The 24,076-nt window shown below is 53.6% G+C and overlaps 2 protein-coding genes across 5 annotated transcripts; both read left to right on the top strand.

Moving 5' to 3' along the window:
• The first annotated feature begins 1,926 nt into the window (after window positions 1–1,926).
• Window positions 1,927–12,731, top strand: WDR81 (WD repeat domain 81). 3 transcript variants are annotated; one of them, XM_048966831.1, is made up of 11 exons: window positions 1,927–2,083; window positions 3,093–6,668; window positions 7,020–7,127; window positions 7,205–7,395; window positions 8,882–9,072; window positions 9,304–9,469; window positions 9,649–9,814; window positions 10,107–10,805; window positions 10,968–11,113; window positions 11,316–11,495; window positions 12,393–12,731. In XM_048966831.1, exons 1-11 carry the CDS (start codon window positions 2,005–2,007, stop codon window positions 12,717–12,719), a joined length of 5,829 nt encoding a protein of 1,942 aa, XP_048822788.1. In that variant the 5' UTR covers window positions 1,927–2,004; the 3' UTR covers window positions 12,720–12,731. The 3 variants fall into 3 exon arrangements, with proteins under 3 accessions (XP_048822788.1, XP_048822790.1, XP_048822787.1); XM_048966833.1 differs by lacking the exon at window positions 1,927–2,083 and adding an exon at window positions 2,319–2,505; XM_048966830.1 differs by lacking the exon at window positions 1,927–2,083 and adding an exon at window positions 2,503–2,603.
• Window positions 12,732–14,159: 1,428 nt separating this feature from the next.
• On the top strand, window positions 14,160–22,892 carry SERPINF2 (serpin family F member 2). 2 transcript variants are annotated; one of them, XM_048966834.1, is made up of 9 exons: window positions 14,160–14,335; window positions 16,365–16,428; window positions 17,117–17,179; window positions 18,165–18,564; window positions 18,854–18,997; window positions 19,181–19,384; window positions 20,204–20,346; window positions 21,061–21,265; window positions 21,841–22,892. In XM_048966834.1, the coding sequence occupies exons 1-9, from the start codon at window positions 14,160–14,162 to the stop codon at window positions 22,164–22,166; spliced, it is 1,725 nt and encodes a 574-aa protein (XP_048822791.1). In that variant the 3' UTR covers window positions 22,167–22,892. The 2 variants fall into 2 exon arrangements, with proteins under 2 accessions (XP_048822791.1, XP_048822792.1); XM_048966835.1 differs by lacking the exon at window positions 14,160–14,335 and adding an exon at window positions 15,248–15,292.
• The last annotated feature ends 1,184 nt before the right edge of the window (window positions 22,893–24,076 follow it).

Here is a 24,076-nt window from a genome sequence, read left to right as displayed (position 1 = left end):
GTGCTGGCAGGGTCCCACCAGGCCGGGGGCCAGCAGCATTCAGCCAAGGGAGAGATTTGGTGCCAAAGGAGCACCGGGGGAACGTGGGGAACTTCGGAGTCACCCAGGGGGTGCGTCAGGCCCCAATTCTTCTCTCTTCCAAACGGGAAAATCCCTTTTTTCCCCTCACTTTGTCTGAACTATAGGGCGAGCTCTGGGAATCCCCTAAGCAATAGGAGGGCAGTCAGCCCCAGTTTGAGGATAACCGGGCTTAAATGGGGGGCAGCACACGGGGAACACCCCCCAGCATCCTCCCACCAATGTACCCCCCCAAAAAACGTCCCGGGGTTCCCCACGGGGTCGGGGTGTCCCGGGTGGGGGCGGCGGGGCCGCGGGGATGCCGCGCATTCCTGGCGTGCCGGGTACATCTGGTCCGGATTCCAGCGCCGGTCCCGGCCCTGCTCCACCCCCGCTGGGCCGTGAATCAGCACCCGGGAGGGGCCCCGCCGGCACCGGAGGGGGAGGCTCTGCCGGTAACGGGAGGAAACTCCCAGCCCAGGAGGGGGCTCAGCAGGGTTCGCCCCATCTGTAATCCCCACCGTACCCCCAGCGGGTGCCCAGCTCCGATTTCACCGGGCCACCCAAGCCCGGTAAAGACAATCCCCGCAGCCAGGACAGCTTCGCCACCCGCCCTACGGGGAACCCGGTTCCCTCCTCACCCCCCCTCCCCTCCCCCGGGAACCCCACGGTCCCCTCTGCCCCCCGGGATGCTCCGCTCGGTGTCCGCCCGAGGAGCGGCCCCGGGTCAAAGTCTGCCCCGCCCGAACCCGGACTGAAGGTCACCCCCGGGGGCGGCCACCGCCCGGCGCGGGGCGGCCCCGACCACAGCCCCGCCCGCCCTACCGGGACCCCCCGCAGAGGTAACCGCGCCCCCCCGCACCGACGCGGGGACGGCGCCCGCACAGCCCTACATAGAACCGAACCCCATCGAACCTCCACGCTGCACCCCGGGCAAAGGTGACCTTTCCTAGGGAACAGAACGGGGCACAGAAAGCCTATCACGCCCCGGCTCCGTACAGCGCTCCCCGCGGTGCCGCCGGACCCACCTGCGCGGAGCGGCCCAGCCCAGTACCAGCACACCGCGGCCCAGCCCGGCCCCGCCGCTCCCCCCACCGCACCGCACCGCCGCCGCCGGCTCCCGTCTCGGATCAGCTGGCGGAGTCATGACGCAGCCACCCACCGGCCCCGCCCTTAACCAATCACCGCCCGGCACGCCGCTCCCGCCCCCTCCACTATCCCTGCCAATAGGCAACGCGTTTCATCCGACACTCAACCAATAAGGAGAGAGAATCGGCAGTCCGCCCCGCCCACCCCGCTGGGCGCTGGCCGGCGGTTGCCTAGGGAACCGACAGCCCCGCCCCGCCGCGCGGCATGCCGGGATGTGTAGTGCGGCGCGGCGCTCCCGGCATGCCCCGCGTGCTGTGAGTTGGCATTTTCCAGGGGGTGAGGAGGCGGCGGGGAGGGGGGGGGGTCTTAAAGGGCCCGGCCCCGGCGGGGTGCGGAGCTGGTATTGGGCCGCCCCCTCCCTCCCGGGGCGGCACCGCCTGCGCCTTTTAGCGCTCGCGCTGGTGACACAGCCACGATTCCGAGAAGTTGCTCCAAGTCGACGGCCAATCAGAAGTGAGCGCACGGCCCGCGCACCAATGGGAGCGCGTGGGGGGCGGGGCTTCGGGAACCCGCCTGACCCCGGAGGCTGGCAGCGCCGCGCGATGACTGGGCAACTTCCTTAAAGGGGCCGCGCCCCGAAGCTGGGGGTGCTGTGCGGGCGGCGCCGCGGTGCCCCTTTAAGGCAGTTTCCTGCCCTTCGCCCCAGTAACAGCTGATTGCAATGGAAGGGGGGTGGGGAGCCAATACGCTGCTTCCACGTCCCGCCCACGTGACTCCCACGCGCGACATGCGGCGGGAACCTCCCGCGGCCTTAAAGGGGCCGCGCGGGGAAAAGCTAGGGCTGATGCCGGCTGTCGGATGCCTTTAGCAGCCTCGAACACCCGGAGGGAGCGGGCTGCTGGAACGTGCCCAACCCGGGGGCACCTCGGGGATAAGGGTGAGGACTAGGGTCGGGGCCACGCAGCACCCGGTCAGAACCAGCTCCGCAGCGTTCCCCCCGGCGGTGTTCGGGGCACGGACCTCAGGGCAGGGGGCTCGGGGCCGCCCCGCACTCACCTGCCGCCGGTGGGGTCCACCCGCCGCCTCCCCCCTGCGCGCCCCCTTTAAGGCCGCTGCCCGCCGGCGCGCCTCTCCCCGCTCCAGCTGACGGCTCGCGGCGCTCTGACGTCACCGTGACCTCAGCCGCCGCGCGGGGCCCCGCCGCTCTGCCCATGTACGGGCACCGCGCCCCGGCCCCGCTCCCCCCCCACCGACGGCGGCGGCTCCGCAGGCGGTGACCGCTGGAGGGAGCCCGGCCCCGCGCCCGGTCCCGAGCGGGGCTCCCCCCGGGGCTGTTTCCGTGCTCCTGAGCCGAGCCCGGTACGGGATGTGCGGGGGGTACGGGCGGGCACATGGTGCAGTGGCGGCCGCATGTGACCGCCGTCACCTGACCAACATGGCCGCGGGGCCGCTGCCAGGTAACGGTGCGGGACTCCCCGGCGGCGGCGGAGCCCGGAGATGCGGAGGAGCTCCGGGAGTGGCTCTGTGCCCGGCTCCGGCATGCGGCTGCCTCTCCCCGTGGGCCCTTTCCCCAGGGGGCTCCTTCGGTGTCTGCTGTGTCTCCTCTGCGTCCCTTCCCAAATCCCCCAAATACGGTGCTTTGGGCCACTTGTAGGTGGCAGGAGGGCAGCGAGAGCCTCCCCGGCATCCTGTCCACCACCCTAATGCTGCCAAGGTCCTGTGGTTCGCTCATCCTCTCCTGATCTCCATCTGAGCCTCCCCTGCCAGCCCCATCCACCGCTGTTAATGCTGCCAAAGCCCTGTAGCATCCCCATCCCCTCCTAACAACACAGTGTTTGGGTGGGATGGGAATTTCCCCTTTCCAGAGTGAAATCTGGGGTTTTATGGGGTCGGTGCTGCAATCTTCCGCTTACCCCCTGTGGTTTTTTTGGGCTTCCCCTTTTCAGGAGCCACCATGGATGCCCTCCTGCGCAGCGTGGAGAAGGACCTGAGCATCGACCGCTGGCAGCTGGCAGCCGCCTCCGAAGGCACCCACGTCACCGCTCTGGTCCCACACAAATGGTTGGCCAACCTACGGGAACGCCGGGCGCTGCCCGCTCTCTGCCCACGTCCAGAGGGGCTGAGCGAGGTGGAAGTGAGGACGTTCCTGCAGCGCTCCGTGCAGAAGCTGCCGGCAGGATGGACCCGGGTGGAGATCCACGGGTTGCGCAAGGAACGGCTGATGCGGCCCCTCCGTGTGCCGCCTGCTGTGGACCCGCGGGGCGGCAGCGACGAGACCCTGCATGGCTTCATGCAGAGCGTGGCATCGCAGAATTACCGCAACCTGTGGGGCCGGGCTCACTGCCTCTACGTGCGGCCCTACCGGCACGCTCACACACCGCCTGCTGTGCCGGTGTTGGATGCACTCCGAGCGGCCCTGCAGAAAGCATACGGCTGTCCCATCCTCCAGGTGGGCAGAAGCGTGCCTTGCGCTTCCCCGGCCAAGGCGGTATCCTCCGTGCCCTCCTCCTGCCCCAATGTGCTGCAAGCAGAAGCTCTGCTGGAGTCGGCTGAGATGCTCTATGTTATCTATCCCTACGTCCAGTACTGCTTGCATGACATTGTGACTTTCAGCCCTGCGAAGCTCACCAACAGCCATGCCAAAATCCTCTTCCTGCTCTTTCACGTGCTGCAGGCCATGAGGGCATGTCACCAGGCAGGGCTGGCTTGTGGGGCATTCTCCCTTCGCGACGTGGCTGTGGATGAGAAACTCTGCAGCCGGCTCCGGGTCAACTTCAGGGAGTATGAAGGTCCCAGGAAGGAGGAAACAAATGCAGAAGCTGATCTGGAACGAGTGAATGAGCAAAGCGGTGCTGGGATGCGAGGGGACACGGCGAGGTGCTCCACCTGCCAGCAGGAGCTGCGGGACCTGGTGCTGCAGTGGGTGCATGGCCGGGTCAGCAACTTCGACTACCTTATGCGTTTGAACAGTTTGGCTGGGAGGAGAATGGGAGACCCCAATTATCACCCGGTTCTTCCATGGGTGGTGGACTTCACAACCAAAAATGGCAAATTCAGGGACCTCAGGAAATCCAAATTTCGTCTCAATAAGGGAGACAAGCAACTGGATTTCACCTATGAGATGACCAAGCAAGCGTTTGTTGCTGGTGGATCAAGTGGGGAGCAGCTCCATGTCCCCCACCACATCTCTGATGTCCTTTCAGATATCACCTACTACGTGTACACAGCTCGCAGGACACCCAAGTCAGTGCTGTGCTGTCATGTGAGGTCCCAGTGGGAGCCCAACGAGTATCCAGCTAGCATGGAACGCATGCAGAGCTGGACCCCGGATGAGTGTATCCCAGAGTTCTATACAGATCCATCCATCTTCAGATCCATCCATCCTGACATGCCTGACCTGGACGTGCCATCGTGGTGCAGCTCTTATGAGGAGTTCATCGAAGTCCACCGCATGCTGCTCGAGAGTCGGGAAGTGTCTCAGGACCTCCATCACTGGATCGATCTCACTTTTGGGTACAAGCTGCAAGGGAAGGATGCTGTCAAGGAGAAGAATGTCTGCCTCCATCTGGTAGACAACCACACGCATCTGACGACTTATGGGGTCGTACAGCTCTTTGACCAGCCGCATCCCAGGCGCATGGTGGGACCTGCCTACACTCCTGCTGAAGCTCCGGCCATTGCTCGGCCTCTCCTCCAGAATATCAAAGAGACTGTGATTTTGGAGGACATCCAGTGCCCCGTGACTGATGCAGTTAATGGGCTGGTCCTGGAGGCTACCCCTACTGAAACCACTTGGTCTGGGGAGAAACCCATCGCTGGTGAAGATGATTTAGAGCAAGGCACGGAAGCACTGGATTCCATTTCTGTGAGTAGCAGAGCTCCTGATCAGCCCAGCAGCTCTTCAGCACAGCCCTCCATCATCCCTGCTTATCCCACTGAAGGTAAAGCCTCGGGTGCCCGACCTCTCCGTCGGAGCAAGGCGGGTGCTGCAGATCAGGCAGACAGGGATGACATGAAAATCGCACTCCCTGAAGGCTTCAATCCGCTCCAGGCCTTGGAAGAACTGGAGAAACTGGACAATTTCCTGGTTAAAGGCTTGAGCAGCGATATGCAGCTGATGGAGCAGCCTGGGGAAGAGCCCCTGCTGGGTCTCTCTGACCTCTTCCAGAGGGATATGCAAGCACTGGGTATTCTGATTGCTGAAATAATCTTTGCACCGAGGATCCGTCCTTCAAAGCCTGACGCGTCCCTGCTGGAGCGGTTCCTGATAGTGCGTAACCTGTGCCGCTACCACCCCAAGGAGATCCCGGCCCCGCTGCAGCACGTGCTGCACATCCTGCTGCAGCTCAGTGTGCCGGTGGAGAAGCTTCTAAAGACCAGGTTGGGCAAGGACACTGTACAGCTGTTTGAATACAAACCCATTTCCCAGGGCCTCCCCCCACCTTGTCCCACGCAGCTCCTCAGTCCCTTCAGTTCTATCGTTCCCTTCCCCACATACTTCCCAGCTCTGCACAAATTCATTTTCACCTATCAGGCGAAGAAGATAGAAGATGAAGGTCAGGGCCGGGAGCTTGTTTTCCAGCTGTGGCAGCAGCTGGAAGGGATTCTTTCTGAAATCACTCCTGAAGGCTTGGAGATTCTTCTGCCCTTCATATTATCTCTGATGTCTGAGGAGAATACCGCTGTCTACGCGGCGTGGTATCTCTTTGAACCTATAGCTAAATCCCTAGGTCCAAAGAATGCCAACAAATACCTCCTGAAGCCATTGATCGGAGCCTATGAGACCCCCTGCTCCCGACACGGCCGGTTCTACCTGTACACGGACTGCTTTGTGGCCCAGCTCATCGTGCGCCTGGGGCTGCAGTCCTTCATCCTGAACCTGCTGCCCCACATCCTGCAGATTCTTGTTGGCATCGAGAGCTCACGGGAGGAGAGCAAATCCCTCCTCGGTGCGGCTGAAGATGACGAAAGCGGAGGGGGCAGCCCCATGTCGTGCGTGTTCGGGGAGGAGATCAAAATGGATGTGGAGCACAGCTCCGCCGCGCTTGACCTTCTTGACTATACCTCCGGGGTCAGCTTCCACGACCAGGCCTACCTGCCTGAGAGCGAGGACTTCCAAAGTGGTCTCTATGTCGGGGAGTCCCTGCAGCCCCAGGAGCAGGAGTCGCTCAGCCTGGGGCGACTGAGTGATAAAAGCAGTGCTAGCGAGGTGTCGCTGGGAGAGGACAGACCTGCAGACGGGGACTCACAGAAGGACAAGAGCAGCCTGAAGTCAGTGGACAGCAGCCAGGACCTGAAACAGAGTGAGGATTCGGAGGAGGAGGAAGAGGAGCGCGAAGAAGAGGAGCACGGTGACACTGGGGCTGACGCAGAGCAGGCAGGGGCTGTGGATGTTGGTGTCTCGGTGGATGCTGGCACCTCTGTGGACGTCAGCATGGCTGATGACGGCAGTGAGCCAGAGGATGGAGAGGGAGAGGAACTGCCAGATCACTCGGATGACAAAGAGCAGACAATACTCCTGGGTAAGGCCCTGCGAGTGTTTTGCTTTTCTGCTGGGTGTGGTAAAGAGGACTGGGAAAAGTGAAGAGCCAGACCTGTGGGGGAAGAAGTGGATCCAGGTTTGGGGGGTGTCTAGAGTCCCATCTTAGGGACAGCAGTGAAACCAGCATAAAAGGTCCAATCCTCAGTAAAGAGTGCAGGCTTTACACAGCTGCAGGGCTGCTGTAGGGTGAGAGCACAGCTCTCTCCAGTTTGCCAACAAAGCAGAGACCCAGGGAGCTGCCCGCGGGGCAGGCAGGGTCTGGGAAGCAGCGGGCAGCAGCTAATCTGCACCGTGCCAGGCTGTTGTCCTTGCGACTGGTTTTGTTTTGCAGACACAGCCTGTAAGATGGTGAGGTGGCTCTCGGCCAAGCTGGGCCCCACTGTCACATCCCACTTCATCGCCAGGAACCTGCTCCGTCTGCTCACGTCCTGCTACGTCGGTAATGTCTGCTCCTGGGGTGGCTGTGCTGGGTGCCTCCTGGCTGCTGCTTCAGCTCTTGCTGTTGACTCCTTGCAGGCCCCACCAGGCAGCAGTTTGTACCCAGCAACGATGAGAACGGCCCCCTGAGCACAGGGAACATCTACCAAAAGCGCCCGGTGCTGGGAGATCAGGTGTCCAAGCCGGTGCTGGCTTGTCTTCTGCACGTGGCATACCTGTATGGAGAGCCCGTCCTCACCTACCAGTACCTGCCCTACATCAGTTACCTGGTTAGTGTAAGCTCTTCTCTTTCTGTGCCCGTTGGCATGTGTGATCCTGGAGAAAAACTGTGCTTTGCAGGGCAGCTGGCGTGGGGTGGGCTGGTGACCGTGGGCAGTCAGAGCAGCTCAGGCTGCTGGAGCAAGCAGGGTTAGATGTGGGTAGATGGGACAGGCTGGGAGAGGTTAAAGGAGGGTTTTCAACTGTATTTAAAAAAAAAATACTGGCAAGATTTACAATTTTTTCAGCTTGAAATTCTTTGCTGAATAGCGAGAAGAAAATGTGTGCAATGCAGCTGGTTGAAAAACAAACTGATTTTTCATTAAAAAAATTTTTCTTTGAATGTTTTAAACAGGCTTTTTTTTGTTGTTTTTTTTTTTTATTGCTCCTTTTTAGCAATTGCAAACGCTTTGGTTGCTGACGCTTGTTTAAATGTGGGGGGGAAAAAAAACCCAACACACTTCAATAGCTTTTTGATCATTTAAAACTTCGAAGGAAAAAGGCCACAGCTGTTCATTGAAAGAAAACAAAAAAAGCACTGTCAGTTTTTCCAGTGTGGAAGGGGAGACTTTTGATGGGGTGGGGGAAAAAATCCCATTTTTTTTCAGCAGAATCCCTCTCCACCCAGTTGCAATCGTAGCTGCAGCTGTTGTGCTTTGCTTTACTCAAGTTGTTGCTTGGGGGTGATGGGGGGTTAATGCTCCTGTGAATAGCATTTGGCAACCTGATATGAGAGCGATGAAGCTGGAGGATCGCAGATAGGATAAAGTCAGTCCTTCTTGGAGCGTTCGGCAGAGTGGATATTTTGCGAGGGGAAGAGCCTCTGTGATGAGCTGGAAGATGGCAGGTGTACAAGAAATAGAGAGGAAATGGGGAGTTGTTTGTGGCTTTTGTTATTGGCACTCTTTTCTTGGGTGTTTGGTTTGTTGAGGAGTTAGGGATGAGGACAACGCAGACAAATGTTCTGGTCTGATATTGTGAACTGTTGGGCATCGCTGTCATCAGTGGTGGATCTCAACCAAGAAAAAGAATGTGCTCCTGGCTCACAAAGTTCTTAGCACCTGGATTTCCAGAAGTTGGTACGTTTGCCCAGACTTTGCCTTGGATATTTCATGCAAGGACTGTTCCTCAGCAATCTGTGTGTCAGGCTTACCGTAGCACGCGATGAAGACGTTCATTCTTGCAGCGAGGCACTCATATGTCATAGGTTTGCTCTGTTCCTGTGTTGTCCAGGCTGGTGGTGGTGCTCTGGGCTGGTCCAGGATTGTCTATGAATTTCTCAACTGCAGGAACAGCCTGCAGAGAGACTCCCCCCAGATTGTGCATGTGATTTGTAATTCAGCTCTCTCCACGCTCCTTCTTTTGTCCTGACATCCATCCATCCATCGGTTCAGGCTCATCCTTTGAGTGCAAGCCTTGAGTTGCTTGCTTGGGTTCCTCTCCCATTACCACTGCCATGCTGGATTTTGAGTCTGAGCTCAGATGATTGTTTTGCAGGTTGCACCTGGTGGTGGGTCCAGCGGCGGCCGGCTGAACAGCCGTAAGGAGGCAGGGCTGCTGGCTGCTGTGACACTGACACAGAAGATCGTGGTGTGTCTGTCAGACACCACACTCATGGATATTCTCCCCAAGATCAGCCAGGAGGTGCTGCTCCCGGTCCTGGGCTTCCTCACCTCCCTGTCTGTCGGGTGAGTGCTGCACTTGGCTGTGCCTTCAGCCCCACTTTGCACAAGCTTGCACCCAGATGAGCGTGTCCTTGCTCTGGGATATGGTTCATTTGTAGAGCCTGTGCTGCTCAAGACCTTCTGATAATGCCAGAAAACACAAAGCAGGAGGCAGAGGAGGGAAAAAGGGATATGTGTAGGGCAAGCTGGTAATGGATATGTGTATAGCAAGCTGGTAATGGATGTTGTCTTCAGTTTCCCCAGTGGTGCCCAGGCCCGTGTTGTCCTGTGCGTTAAGACAATCAGCCTAATTGCCTTGATCTGCCTGCGGATCGGGCAGGAGATGGTGCAGCAGCATTTGAGTGACACGGTGAGAAACTTCTTCGGAGCGTTCTCACTGCTGCAGGAGCTGCAGGACCAGGTCAGTGAGATGCACAGGGTGCTCCTGCCACATCCCAGCACACGGCCGCAGAAATGTGGTGGGCATACCTGCTGCATACACCAGCACTGGTGTCAGCAATGCCCAACCCAGGCTGTGCTTGTGTAATGATGTGGTTTGAGCATCTGATCTTGGGAATATTCCTGTTTTCTCCTGACCAGGGATTGACAGTGGAGTCGCTGAGCGGCTGCGAGGTGCCGGTGATGGAGGTGCCCCTCAAGGAAGGGAAGCTGCTGGCTCTGGATCCGGCAGTGCTGATGGAGTTACAGAAGGTGTTTAACCCTGAGATGGCCTACATCACCTACATCCCCTTCTCTTGCTTGCTAGGTATGGCTTGGCTACCCTCTTTCTTAGAGCTCCTTGTTCTGTGCACTCATGCTTGACCTGAACTTGGGAAGTCAAAGGGTGTAAGTTGGCTGGGGAAACCCACAGCTTCTGCATGGTGGTTTGGTCTGCTTGTGGAGTCAGGAAGCCCACTGGGAGTTCAGGCTGCTTTGGCTGGGAGCAGCGTGTGGCTGACTTGGTGGAAGTTGTATTCAATGGCCACGTGCTGACCATTGCTCTGTTGTGGGATGATGAGGAGATTCCTTCCCTGGGAGCTATTTTATCTCTTTTTCAGGTGATGTGATCCGGACGGTTGTGCCCAACCACTCGCTGGTTGAGAAGTTGGCCAGTCTCTACCTGGAGAACGTGAACCCAAAGAACCTGCAGGTGGTTGGCCTAGAGCAAGCACCCAGCATGGCAGGCTCAGACCAAGATATGCGAGGGACAGAAGCGTTCTCCAGCCCCCAGGAGGACAGTCACTCTGGTACTTTTGGGAGCGTGCTGGTAGGGAACCGCATCCAAGTTCCTGTGGACACGCAGCGCGAGGGCCTGGGCTTACTTCGCCTCAGTGCTGGCACTGATGGCTTCATTCCCAGCGCATCCAGTGAGGAAAACACCCTGAAGCATGACCTTCCTCGCAGCACCCACATGCTGTGTGGGAACTGGCTGGCGTATTGGCAGTATGAGATTGGGGTGAGCCAGCATGACCCCCGCTTCCACTTCCATCAGATCAAGCTGCAGAGTTTCTCAGGGCATTCGGGGGCCATCAAGTGTGTGGCACCACTCAGCAGTGAGGACTTCTTTCTTAGTGGCAGCAAGGACAAAACTGTCCGCCTTTGGCCCTTGTACAACTATGGGGACGGTACCAGCGAGGTGCCACCACGGTTCACCTACTCTGAACACAAGAAGTCTGTTTTCTACGTGAGCCAGCTGGAGGCATCGCAGCACGTAGTGAGCTGTGATGGGACTGTGCACATCTGGGACCAGTTCACAGGTAAGCAGGGAAAGGGAAAGGGCAGCCTAGAGTGAACTGGTCCAGTCCTTGTAGACAGGGGGGGCCTTAATTCTGATGGCTCCCCACTGTAGGGACTGGAGATCTGCCATATTGCTTCTCCATACATTTACAGCTCTTATCATCTTTCTCGTGTATTCACAGGCAAACTTATCCGGACTTTTGATGAGTTAGATAGCAAAGCCCCCATCACAGCTGTGACCACCATGCCACCTCCTTATCACAGCATTTCTGTGGCCAGTGCAGACTCTGTGCTGCGTTTCATTGACCACAGGAAGCCAGGATTACAGGTATGGAGGCTGTTTTGCAAGCCGCATTCCTTTGGGCTCCCCCGTGGCATTCATGTGCTTAATAATGCAATTGTGGCTGATCCAAAGCCAGACGTGATGGCTCCATGAAAGCCTGCTGTGCCCTAGAGTCTTTTATCTTATAAGTGGTGGATCCCCCAAGATTTCAGCCCACTGGTAGCTGGATTCTCTCTCTGTCTTGCAGCATGAGTTTCGCTTGGCCAGCGGGGTGAATGCTGGGCTGATCCGCTGCTTGGCTGTCAGCCCCAGCGGGCGCAGCGTTATGGCTGGCTTCTCTTCTGGTTTCATCGTGCTGCTGGACACCAGGACGGGACTCATCATGCGGGGCTGGCCTGCCCACGAGGGAGACATCCTGCAGATCAAGGTGAGTGGTTCAGCAGGGATCGGGGCGGGGGGCTGCTTCCTGGGCCTTGCTGATCCTTCTGACGTGCGCTGCTTGGCAGAGCTTATCGGTCCATCCTGTGGAGCTCAGGGCTTTCCTCCATTCTTTGCTGTGTCCCTAAGTGTCTGCTCAGGCTCTCGTGCCCTGTGGCTCATGCTATGAGCAGATGCTCTCGGTGCAACCTGTGCTGGACAGAGATAGCCCTCCCAAGCATCTGCAGGTCTGCAGCACGGGCAGGGAGTAGCCACGTGTCCTGGTGGAGGCTTTCTCCTTGGGGCTGTCAGCTCCCTGTGGGGAGCATCACTCTAATGAATAACTCTTGTCCATATTTACCCACTCGGGGAGCAGTGGTTTGGGCTCGTGTCCTCGACCCAGTGCAGTTTAAACAAAGTTCAGCGGAGTGGGTTGTTTACTCTCTCACTAGCTCTGCTAATAAGCATGCCAGGCTTCTGTCTTCAGCAGTGTTTTCTGCTTAGCTCCCTGGTTCCTTGTCCATGAAGAGGAAAATAACATGGCAGGTGGCTTAATGGAGAGGGATGCCATGCAATAATCTCTACCTGCTGCGGTAGTAACAGGTGATAAAACCAGAGGAATATCAGCAACTTGTTGAGAAAAGCTGCAGCCCATCTCCTGAACACTTTGAATAGTGCTGGAGGAGGTGAACAGCAACCCAGAGTCCTGTAGTTTGTGGTGTCCACCTGCATGCCTTGTTAATGCTGTTTAGTACTGCCAGCTGCTTGGAAATGGCTGGGGCTGTCCTAGGGGATTGCACTGGGGACTGCTGGACTATTGGCAGCTACCTGCTTATCTCATTTCCAGGGTGAGCTTAGGGGTTTTTACTGTAAGAACGTTGATTAAGTGTCTCTCCTTCTCCCACAGGCTGCAGAGGGCAGCGTGCTCATCAGCTCTTCTTCAGATCATTCCATGACCGTCTGGAAGGAACTGGAGCAGAAACCACTGCACCACTACAAATCTGCATCCGAACCCATCCATGCATTTGACCTCTACGGCAATGAAGTGGTGACTGGCACCGTGGCCAACAAGATTGGTGTCTACTCCATGCTGGAGTCCTCAGCTCTGCCCATCAGCACAACCAAGCTGAGCTCAGAGAATTTCCGGGGGACTCTGACCAGCCTGGCAGTGCTGCCCATGAAATGCCACCTCCTGCTGGGCTCAGACAATGGTGTGATACGCCTCCTGGCATAGCAACCCCAGCCCAGAAGCTTGTGGCTGTCCCACAGCTTTGGTAGTAGAGCTGAAAGCCAGCAGTGTTGCTGATAGAAGAGCCAGAGTTAGGTGTTTCTGAACGGAGGATGCAGGAGGGAGGTGTACTTGTTAGTGAGCACTCGGTTAAGTATCCCTAACCTCTTTCTCTATCTTAAAGAAAAAAAAAAAGAAAAAAAAAGAAAGCCATAACTGAGAAACCTCCACTGCTGCTGGGAGAAATACTGGGCATTGTAGGTCACTGTCACCCCTGCAGAGAGGTCTGGAGCTTTCCGTACCGTGTGTGCCTGATCCCCAGGGGACTGTGAGCTGCCCTCCAGAGAAACGTGGACCATGGGCTTCCCCTCCCTTCCATTAAGGGGTAAGAGGTTGCCCTCAACACAAATAGAAATGTATAGCTACTGCCATCTGCACTTACCCTTCACACTCTGCTCCTGAACCACTGAGTAGTCCTGCAAGGACAGCATTAGTGGGCACTGCCTCCTTTGGAGCTGCTGGGCACATCCCCTCTGCCACGTGTGGGATCAAAGCCCAGAGGATCCACTCTGTTAACTTTAGGTTCTGCTGTCTGAGTGAGAGCCTGCATAGGAGGAGGAGAGGTTAACTAGAGCTCTTTTGTTGCCTTACTGGCTCCAGAGCAAAGGCAGGAACACAAGTCAGCCAAGGCACAACCCCCCTATCTGCTGTACTGCTTCATCCTGTGATTTAGGAATGAACTGCAGAAGGGTGGTCTTTGAAGGCTGGAACTGGATGCTTCTATCAGGATTTTTGCTTCTGGAGCTGTAAGGTAGGGATGGATTGTTGCTGGTTCCTACCCTAGCTGCACTGCATCTCGTTATTATCAGCAGGTTGAGGAGTGCTCTGTGTGCTATGCATTGGCAGCGTTCCTCAAGAAATTCCCTTTCTCATCCTCTCCACTCTCCTTTGTGCTAATCAGCCTTCTGGGGAAAACAGAACAGCAAAAAGGTCCTCAATTTTACCCCTTCCCACCAGTTTGAGAACCTGAGATCACAATCCAGAGTGGCATTCCTCTGGCCTTCCCTTAGGGACAGCAGTGTCTGCTCCCACTCCTGTGTGACCCAAAGGTGAGGAGAGTGCTCTTTGACCCAGCAGCAGGAGCAGTTGCCTCACTTTTCTTGCAGCCCTTTTCCCATCCATCCCTCTTGTTATCAGGGGAGCGGGAAGCTCTTATCTTGAGCAGAGGAGGAGCCTGCCATGATTTGTCCTGAGAGGGGAATGGGGGGCACCCATCCAGCTGCCAGGGAGCTGGGAAGCTGCCCTGTGCTTTCAGGGAGGGGTGTGGTGGTGAGCAGTTGGCCCTGGCTATCCTTCCCCATCCAAGGGAAGCTCCTAGTCCCGTGTTGCCTATTAACCATTTGCAATAGATGTAAATATTGACTTCTAATAAACTCTTTGAAAGAGATGCAGAGAAGTGCGTGTGGGGACGCTGTGTGCAGGGCTAGGTGTGCTGGGGGAGCCCAGGAGCAATGCTGCACAGTGGCTGTAGCTGTGCTCTGGCACCCAAGGCTAAAGCTCTGCATTCAGGCATCGCTTGTGTTCCTGGAGGAGGGATGCTGTGAAGATGCCATGGATGTAAGGTAGGATTTTCCATTGCAAACGATCTGCTTTCCAAAGGGAAGTAGCTCCCCGTGTTGCAGTGCTACATCGTGGTGTAGTTTCTGGTAGCAGAACACAGATCTGTGCTTTCCATTCCTTCCCACTGCTTGGGGTGTTTGGAAACCATGAGCCTATTGCACAAAAAGGATCACTGCAAGTGCTAAAATCCTCCTTAGGATCGCACCGAGGACAAGGCCAGAGCCATATCCCATGCTGGGAGGGGATTACTGTTCTTTCTGCATGCAGCACAAAACCACATACGCCTGGACAGCCCTGCTGGAGTTCTGCCTGGCCCTGAGCCTTTTCCTCTATACAGTGCAGTGCTGTGGGGCCTTGGTTCCTGCTGTGCCCTAGGGAGGCACCAGCTGCTCTCAGATGCCTATGCATGCTGCCTGGGTGTGCTGCTGTGGGGCCTTGGGCACCCAGCATCTGCTGAACACAGAGCCTCGTGTTTGCTGCAGCGTCTGGGCCAGAGGGAGGAAGCATCCAAGGCTTTCTGCAATGAAAATTCCAAAACCAGAGAGCCCTGTGGTAGTAAATACCAAGCCCTAGATTTGCACTGGACTTCTGAATAAAAGGGTGCATTCCCAGCACAGGGAGTAGTGGAAAGCAGAGCTGCTGCTAGGAACAGCTGGCATTTCCCATCAGCACAAATGTGATTCAGTGCTGGTAAACTCAAGGTTAACGTTGCCTTGCAATGACAGCATCGTAAAGTGTCTCCCCATCCCCAAATACACCACAGGCTCCCTCTCCTGCCCCAAACAAATGTTTAACGGGATGCTGTAAGTCAATATTTGCCTGCCAAATTCTGAAATAGGAGGTGGTGCTGAAGGTCGGCGGGTAGGAAGGCTGGGCTGGGCAGGAGGCTGTGCCCCACACAGAGCTGTGTGTCCGGCTAACAAAGGTGCCAGCTCCAAGGTGGACACCAACAGCCTCAGGTAAGGAGAAACTAAGGAGAATTTGATGGTAAATGGGGGCTCTTCCGATGAGCATTTGTGGTTTTATCAAGGGAGAGAGTGAACCTGGCGGAGAGTTAAAGGTTTGGCACCATGGAGGGGGGATAGGGGTGTTTGGGGGGAGTTGTGGCAGCAGGATTTTGGGTGAAGGGGAATTGAAGGTCTCGAGTTTTGCTGCCTCTGCTGGGCAAGCAGTCACAACCCAGTGAGTTGTGGGTTGAAGCTGGGATTGCTTCAGTCGTGAAAAGCAGCCCCAGGAGTTAAGTGGATAGCAGCCATGGCGACGCCTGGGTTTTTGGCATGTAGTGTTTAAGTTAAGGAGAAGATGGGTTATTTCTGTTTGAGCAGGAAAAGTAGTTGGTCAAAGCTGTGGCCAGGGAGTGGGTGGGGTTTCATTGACTGCCCTGGAAGCTCCCACTGTCCCATACTGGAACTGGAGCGCGGGGGTGGGAGAGGCTGGGTTTGCCAGCAAAGGGGGAAGGCAAGTGCTGGGAAGGGGAGGACTTTCTATTCCAGGACTAATTGCTGGTAAATCCCTCTGGTGTCTTTCTTGCCTTCTACCTGCAAAGCCCCTTCCAGGCAGCACTTGCTGAGGCAGGTCAGTAGCTCTTCTCTCCCAGCCAACACGATGCTGTGCCCACACCTCCATAGTTTGCATAGGGAAGGAGCAGAGGCTCTTGTCCTCTCCCACATGCACAGCGTGTGTAGGACTGATTAGGGAAATACCATTTGCAATCCAGATGAATGAGGGTGTTGGGGTCAGAAGCACAGGTTCCAAGCACCACAGGGTCATGTAAAGAGTCCAGCTGTGGTTACAGCTCTGCTCTGGTGCAGGTCCCTGTTCCTCTCTGATTTCGCTGCCTTGGCGTTGGACCCAGCAGTCCTGTGTTGTTTCTGTGCAGCATTGTTCATCTCCTTCTTGCTTTCTGCAAGCTCCTGCGCCAACCTGTTTGGCCAGGTTGATAATTTTCTCCCTGTAGACCTGACTAGGCTCAGCTTGCTGCTGCCAGGCAGCTGGAAATAACTCCTCTCACGGCTGGTCCTTCTGTTCCAGAAATATGGTGTTGCTCTGGGGTCTGTTGCTGCTCTCCCTATCTGCTCTGCACAGTCATCCAAGGGTAAGTTGTTCCCCTCCAGCCATCCTTGGGTTCTCTCCAAGCCAGCATAAGGCAAGGGCAAAGAAATTGTGCTCCAGCCTGCGGGGCAAACACTGCCCAGTGCTTCTGCTGAGTGGTGGAGGAGATTGCTCCTCTGCTGTGGAGTGAGCCTGCACCCCAGCAGGGAAAGCTTTCTCAGGTTTTCCCATCTAGGATTACTCCAGATATCTCCATTACCCAAGTGGATTTCTGCAGAAAATCTTTGGAAACTTGGCTTCAATTGTTTGTAGTGACCGTGACATTCACAGTTTAGCAGGACATTGTTTTAATAACAGCTTTTTTTTTTTTTTTCCCTCACTCTCTCTCTCTGTTTTAAACCTGGATCCCTGTCAGATCTGAGATTGCAAAACTGCCTACAGAATACATTATTTTGTACCCTTCTGACCCAGTCTCTTTCTAAACAAATCCAGTGCTTGCAGCCTCCCCCAGCTCCTGCTCCTTTCCACGTCCCCTCAGTGGACCCCACAGTCTCCATTTCTGCATCCTAAACTTGCCCCTGTTTTCCTATAGCACCTCAGGACTGCTGCAGCCAGACTGGTGCCAGTTTCTGACCTGGCCCCAGGGAAATGTGTTAGGAGTGAAGGCAGAGTCAGCTGGCTCTGGAAATTCAGAGGAAATATCTGAAAGCTGACTTTGTTTTTCTTTCCAGCTTCCTTTGGCACAAGCTGTTGAGCAACAGCATCTCTCCTCAGACAAAGCTGTGGATCTGAAGGTAAGCAATGACTGGTTCCATCCAAAGGACTTGCTGTTATACTGTGATACTTGCAGTGGTTTTCCAGGATGAGCCCAAGCAGTGCAATTGAGCAGTGTCAGTGCAATAAGAAAGCCCATTTTGTGCACTTCTCTTCATGCCTCACGCACTGCTGCTCTGCTCCTTTGTGTTGGAAGCTCCAGACGAGGCAGCTGGGCAGCACACGGAGTAAATGTCAGTGTTTGACTGCACGGGGATGGGTAAGTGAAGTATTTCACCTTTGATAAGGGAAGAGGAAGAAATGAGCTAGATATGAGGGTGAGAAGAAGGAAGACTCATAGCTGATGCTACCCATTGTGCCTGGCTCTGATAGTGCAGCGCTCCTGCAGCAAAAGAAAGTCATCCGGATACTGGTGGGAACAGAAAGATCTGATGGAAAAAAAAGAATGTGTTTAAGGGCATACAAAAGTGAGGACAGTAGCAGCAGTGCTGTAGGCTAAAGCTTAGACAACTGGAAAATGAGGAATCTGGAGAGAAAAGGGATGGAATAAACCAGACGAGTCAAGAAGAGACAGATGCCTGGAGGAGGATCTGAGCCAAAAAGGATCAAGGCTGTGACAGCAGCACAGGGTGCTGACCAGTGCATGAGGCAGATCTGCAGTCCCAAAATATGTGAGAAGGTGAAATCAAGGTTGAGGAAGATGAATCTATAAACAGTGAAGCATAGGACAAGTGCTGAGCAGGTGGTGGCTCTTACCCCCACAGCCTGGAGGGGGTCCTGAGGGCAGGAGAGGAGGAACCCCCACTCATGTCCATTTTCCTGGCATAAAAGATGTGGTTTTCCAAAGTCATCGAGGTGTTCTTAACATCAGGGTTAAAAGACGAAGCAAATACTCCGTGAGAGCAGAGATGTTATTTTCTCAACCTGTTTAATTATACAGTCAAACCTATTAAGGAGGTAAGACTCCTGTTTTCCCAGTTCTATAACCTTCTCATTTCTCCCCAGAACCTGAAAAGTGATGGAGATGAAGAATCTGCTCTGCCAGGAGCCATCCCAAGCCTGCCAAATGCAAAGCTGGCAGACACCTGGGAGATCTATGGAACATCACCTTCCATCTCCACATCAGCTGAAACTGGGGACAATGAGAGCCCAGGAGATAAAGCCACAGCTGGGGCTGTCAGCTGTCGTGAACAGGAACCCTTTGGGAAAACCATCTCTTCTGAAGAGGAAGGAGAGGATGAAGAGGAAAGCTGTGACATAACTTGGAGGAAGAGCCAGAAGTTAGCAAATGGGCTGATGAGGTTCAGCATTGATCTCCTGAGAGAGGTCCAGCAAGGGTCCAACGGGAACAACGTGATCCTGTCTCCCCTCAGCATCGCCCTTGCTCTGTCTAACCTGGCACTAGGTACTTACTGTAACAGCACTTGTTTCTGCCCTTCCCTGTACCCCTCCCTCCAGATGGAGGCACCGGGAACCAACGTGCAAAGCTCAAATATGTCACCTTCTACTTAATCTCATTCTTGCAGCTCTAATTAGGTACTATTACAATTGAAGCTGCCCTCAGAGGGCTCCTACTTTCACATTTCTCTAATCTCTTGCACGACACAGTATGTTTCTAGAATGAGGCACTCAAATGAATGTCCCTGTTTTCTACTCCATAGGCATGAACTAACAGGGATTTCACTTTGCTTTAGGAGCAGCAAATCAGACAGAGAAGCACCTGCTGGAGGCGATGCACTTGGAATCCATGCCCTGTCTCCACCACATGCTAAGCAGCCTTCGCAGGAGGCTGGCAGCATCCATGCTCAGCCTCGCATCACGTTTGTACCTGCAGAAAGGTGAGAGCTGGCACAGGGCAGCCATGGGGATGCAGGACAAAACTTGGTGACAGTGCAGTGCCATCCTGGGGAGGTCTGTTCCCCTGGGTGCTCTCCCTGGGCAGTGGCATGTCACTGCCTGGCTTACTGAGTGCATTTTTAGAAGGTCTTGTGACTTCCTATGCAATTCTTCCTCTCTGCCAGGATCTGAGGTCAAAGAGAAGTTCCTGGAGGAGTCGGAGAAATTCTATGGGGCAAAGCCTGTGACCCTTTCTGGGAGCAGTGAGGATGACCTCACGGCCATAAACAAGTGGGTAAAGGAGGCAACTAATGGGCAAATACCCACCTTCCTACAGCAGCTCCCTGGAGACACAGTGATGCTGCTGCTCAATGCAATCCATTTCCACGGTGAGCTCCATAGGCCTTACTTCTCAAGCCTGATCATCTCGAGGAATAGTTAGAAATCTCCTATTTTTTCCCACCAACGCTGTAGCTGCATGGCATCTCCTTTCATTGCTTCCTGATAGTCAATCTGCTTGTTCTTTTCTTGTTCATCTGCTGTTCCTCTTACTTTGATTTCTTTACAGTAACGATCCCCAACTGTTTCACAAGTGCTAAAAATGTTACTTGACTGCAGAGCCAGAATACAGCAGGTGGAACCTGTGGTATTTTTGCATCCTGGGTTCAGGATCCCAGACAGCAGCACATCACTGCTCAACTTAACCAAACCAGGTCACGTGCAACCCACTGTGCACCAACCAAACAGCTCAGAGGCAGCTTCTTTGGATTCCTGACTACAGATGGTGGTTGGGTACATCTTCCTCTTTTAACTTCCTGAGGGCTGTGCATCAAAACAAAGGCTAAATCTGCAAATGTTTTTGCTTGGTTTCGGAGCTGTTTCACTGTACGCAGCACAAAGGCAACACTCCTCACTTTCTCTAAGCACTTAAACATACATTGCTTATCTCCATAGCCTTCAGTCCCACGCTGGGGCATCAGGATTAATCCTAGTTCCTTTTGTTATTCCATAATACCTCTGGAAGATAAGGGCTTCCAGCTGCTAGGGTTCTTGCAGCCTTGGTACTGCCTTCACTGCATTCCTACCTGGCCACTTGCTGCTTTGTCTGGGAACTCATGACAGGAAGGGTATCAGCTAAGCAGTTCGTAGGTCCTATTTTCCTGCCCCAAAAGGAAACTTCATTGGATTCTCAACTTGAATTTTGACAGGGTTTTGGAGGAATAAGTTTGATGCGAGTTTCACTGCACCAGATGCATTCCACCTCGATGATAATTTTGTGGTTTCGGTTGAGATGATGAAAGCCCAGCGGTACCCCTTGAGCTGGTTTACACTGGAGTCCCAGGACATTCAGGTGCATGCAGGTTTTGACTGGAATTTCCACTTGCTATTTTATTTCACAGCCTCCAGCTATTCTTTCCAAAAACCAAGTTCTTTTTAGCAAGGATAGCACACATAACATTTTAATAAGTATCCTTTGTGCTTACTTCCAGTAAGAACGTTGAATTTCAGCTTTCAGTTCATGGAAAAAAACACAAACAGGTATTCCCACTAAGTGAGAACTAATGGAGTTTTAAAGCTCTGAATTAAAAATGAATGAGGAAATAATGGAAGGAATTCCCCTAAACAGTGTACTGTTGGAATCCTTCATGATGCAGCTCAAAGTACGGCTATGGTGTCTGTGAGCTTCCATCCTGACACATGTTCCTCCTTCCTGGGAGGTGGTGGAGTCTTCTTCTCTGGAGATGTTCAAGACCTGCCTGGATGCCGACCTGTGCGACCTGCTGTAGGGAACCTGCTTTGGCAGGGGGGTTGGACTCGATGAGCTCTGGAGGTCCCTTCCAACCCCTACAATTCTGTGATTCTGTGATTCTTACCAGTCTGTGGCCAAATACTAAAATCTGATGCTGCTATTCCACCAAACCTCCCCCCCTAGAAGAAATTGGACACTTTCCCAGCTGTCCCATATCTAGGTTGGCTCTGTAGACAAATCAGAGTGAATTCAAAGCATCACTTTCTGGTGTTTCCTTCTTCTTCCATAAATTCTTCTGGTTGGTTTTCTTTCCAGGTGGCCAAGTTTCCCTTTAAGGGTAACATGAGTTTTGTGGTCATTGTACCAAACCAGTACACCTGGAATACCTCTCACGTGCTGGAGAACTTCCCTTATGGACAACTATGCAGGCTTTTCCCCAAAGAGGTGCCCACCACAGTGAAGATACCCAAAATAAAACTGGACTACCACCTGGAACTCAACAGTGTTCTCAGTCGCATGGGTAAGGCCTCTAACAGGATTTGTGTAGAATGAGTGAATCTGATCAATCTCTGTGGCATATGTTCACTAGCACTAAAAACTGCCATCCCTGTTTCCAAAGCTGTGCCTCACAGCTTGCTCCAGATAACATCAAAGCCCTTCACATTCCTTATTCCTCTCCTCCTCCTTACTCTTTGCTTGCCTAGCACCAAATGTTTTGCTTCAATGAGATGATACTATAGAGAAGGCAGCATTCACTTCCTTCCCATCTTTACAAGCTTCTCCTATTCGTAGCCAAGACCAACTTCCTGCCATGTGTCAACTTATCTCTTTTTTTTCTAATTGCAAAATGGATCCAGAGCATAAAAACTGTCAAGAGAGATTGCAGATCACAAAACTTAGAACTGAGAGCTTACTGAAATGAAACACTGGGCTCTGAGTCCCAACATGAGAATAAACAGAATTCACTTTGCTTTGCAAGCTGCTTAAAAAGAAATAATAACACGTAACACCAGATGAGGGAACTGCTTTCTTCAGCCAGCTTTGACACAAATCAGAGCTGGTGGGAGAGGTTAACTTAGGCTCATTTCTCTGCAGGCCTCCAGGAGCTGTTCATAAGCCCAAATCTACAGAAGATCTCAGATGAGCCTCTCTTTGTGTCCAGCATACAGCATCAATCTGCCATGGAGCTTAAAGAAGATGGGGTGGAAGCCTCTGCTGCTACCAGCGTCATGATATCACGCTCGCTGTCGGCCTTCAACTTAGACCGGCCCTTTATCTTCATTATATTTGAAGAAGAAATGGGCATCCCACTTTTTATAGGCAGTGTAAAGAACCCTAACCCCAATGCTGCCCCCCAGATAAAAGATCTACAGGACTTGCCTGATGCAACAGATGACAACGAGTACCCCATGCCCAAATAAGAGAGGAGCAAAGCCTGTGTTCTGGGACTGCTATTTGACCCTCTGGACCAGCTAAGAGAGGCTTCCTACCACTGGTGATCTCCCTTTGAGGCCACAGAAGGCAATTCCTTGCTTGTTTTCCTTTCCAGATCCCTACAGACCAGTCCTGGGATATCCCATTCCAGCCCTGATGAGCTTTTCTTGGCTGGAGCTTCCCTCTGCTGACCCTGAAAAGCTTGCTTTGCCTCCCAGTCCTGGAAGGGAGATTTCTGTGTCCCCAGACTCTTATTAGAGTCTTCATTAAGCTCTTATTAGAGTCCAGCATAGCCTGAAATCATCATTAGCATCTGGCAGCTTGGACAGCAGCCAGAAATATTAATACGGCTCTTCCTTCCTTGGTTCCTGTGAACATGCCTTCCTCACAGTGTTCCTCTATAAACTGTCTGTTTGTACCCACCTAGGAAATGACCTCTAAATCAAGTGGACTAGTAACCAGTTGTCTTCTCTGGGATGAGTCAGAGCCACTTCAGGCACGAGCTCTTCTCAGACACTGCCTTTTCCCACTCCTTGGCTATTAGGATCTGCTGTGGGAGGGTCTGCAATGAGGGACTCAGTCCCTTTATCTCCAGTCCTGTTCCTGGAAAATAATTCTGGTTTCTTGAGCAATGCTAGATTTTTCAAGGCTTATTTTATAAAGCATTTTTTAGTAATTTTTATGTTGGCAGAATAATAAAGAGTAAAGCAGAATGCATTTGCTTATGGTGTTGCCTTGAAAGACTCAACAAGGAAAGGGAACAGGCAAGCAACTTGAATAATTGCAAAGATTAGGAGAAAAAAATAGCCTGGACATGAAAGATACAACGTCAGGAGGGGCCCTGCAAAGGAGCTGCTCTTTGCTATGCTTTGTCACAGAGGATAAGGGAGGCTCCGAGGTACAATTGCTAATCAGTGAAGACTGTCAAATAACTGCTAGCTCACTTGCAGAGTGTGCTTGACTCACTTGTTCAGAGCTGGCTCTGCGAAATGGGCAGAATTCCTTGAATTAAGGCACAGCTCCCTGGCTTCTTGTTCTGAGGCAGCTGTGCACAACTGCAGCATCCTACCAGGTAGAATTATTGGGAACCCTCCACCCCACAGAGCTAGCCATTCCCACTTGAAAACGTTCGACCAACTCACCACTGCCTGCCATGTTGCAGTTATTTATATGTAACCCTATGGTTGTCCATGGCAGATTCTGCTTCCAGACTCCCTCAGCCTCTGGATGAAAAGTATGGTGCTCTGTTTTTGTGAAATAACAGTTACACAGCACAAGGGCCATCCTTCTGGCAGAGTTTTCCTAACTCGGGAAGTCTGTCTTCCCTCAAAGGAAGGAGCAGAATGCTTCTGGGAGCCTCCGTCCCTGAATAGTCTGCACCATCTGCTGGAATAAGAGAAGGACTGACTCACTAACCATGAATTCCAGGGACGCAGGAGACTTTGGAGAATAAAAAGTACTGGCTCAAAGCTGCAATTACACATTTCTTGTAGTCTAAAAGAGGAAAAATGGCTAAAGATAATGCCCACCCCTGTGACCAATGCAATGACACATCCCCTTCAAAATGAGGGTGTAATTATGGGGCCACATAATTCCAACAAGAAAACCCACAAGAATCTAGCTCTACTCCAAAGGCATAGCTCTAGCCCACAGGGTACATTTCAGCTCATTTATTTATACAGATTCATCTGGAACATTCAGAAATACCATCCCATGCCTTGGGTAAGTCTTGCTTTCCTAATGCAAGGTCATTCCACTCTGTTGCACTGCAACCTGTGCGAAAGTGCAAGCCCTCCTTTACACAACTCTGCCCTCCAGTGCCCTTTCTTCTGTAAGGTTTTTTCCCCCTCGTTCTCAGGTTCCTGAACAGCTTTGGTTTTTATTTCCTATCTTCCTT

This window comes from Lagopus muta, chromosome 20 (genome assembly GCF_023343835.1).
Source record: "Lagopus muta isolate bLagMut1 chromosome 20, bLagMut1 primary, whole genome shotgun sequence".
Lineage (NCBI taxonomy): Eukaryota > Metazoa > Chordata > Aves > Galliformes > Phasianidae > Lagopus > Lagopus muta.
The sequence above is the reverse complement of the archived record's forward strand: the minus strand, read 5'-3'. Positions and strand labels throughout refer to the sequence as shown.

Coding starts and splice junctions, on each gene's coding strand:
- WDR81 (XM_048966830.1), top strand. CDS start 2,513: ATGTGCGGGGGGTACGGGCGGGCACATGGTGCAGTGGCGGCCGCATGT. Junction 7,396..8,881: donor TGCCCTACATCAGTTACCTG/GTTAGTGTAAGC, acceptor ATTGTTTTGCAG/GTTGCACCTGGTGGTGGGTC. Junction 9,815..10,106: donor CCCCTTCTCTTGCTTGCTAG/GTATGGCTTGGC, acceptor TCTCTTTTTCAG/GTGATGTGATCCGGACGGTT.
- SERPINF2 (XM_048966834.1), top strand. CDS start 14,160: ATGCAGAGAAGTGCGTGTGGGGACGCTGTGTGCAGGGCTAGGTGTGCT. Junction 14,336..16,364: donor GAAGATGCCATGGATGTAAG/GTAGGATTTTCC, acceptor CTTCTGTTCCAG/AAATATGGTGTTGCTCTGGG. Junction 20,347..21,060: donor TGGAGTCCCAGGACATTCAG/GTGCATGCAGGT, acceptor TTTTCTTTCCAG/GTGGCCAAGTTTCCCTTTAA.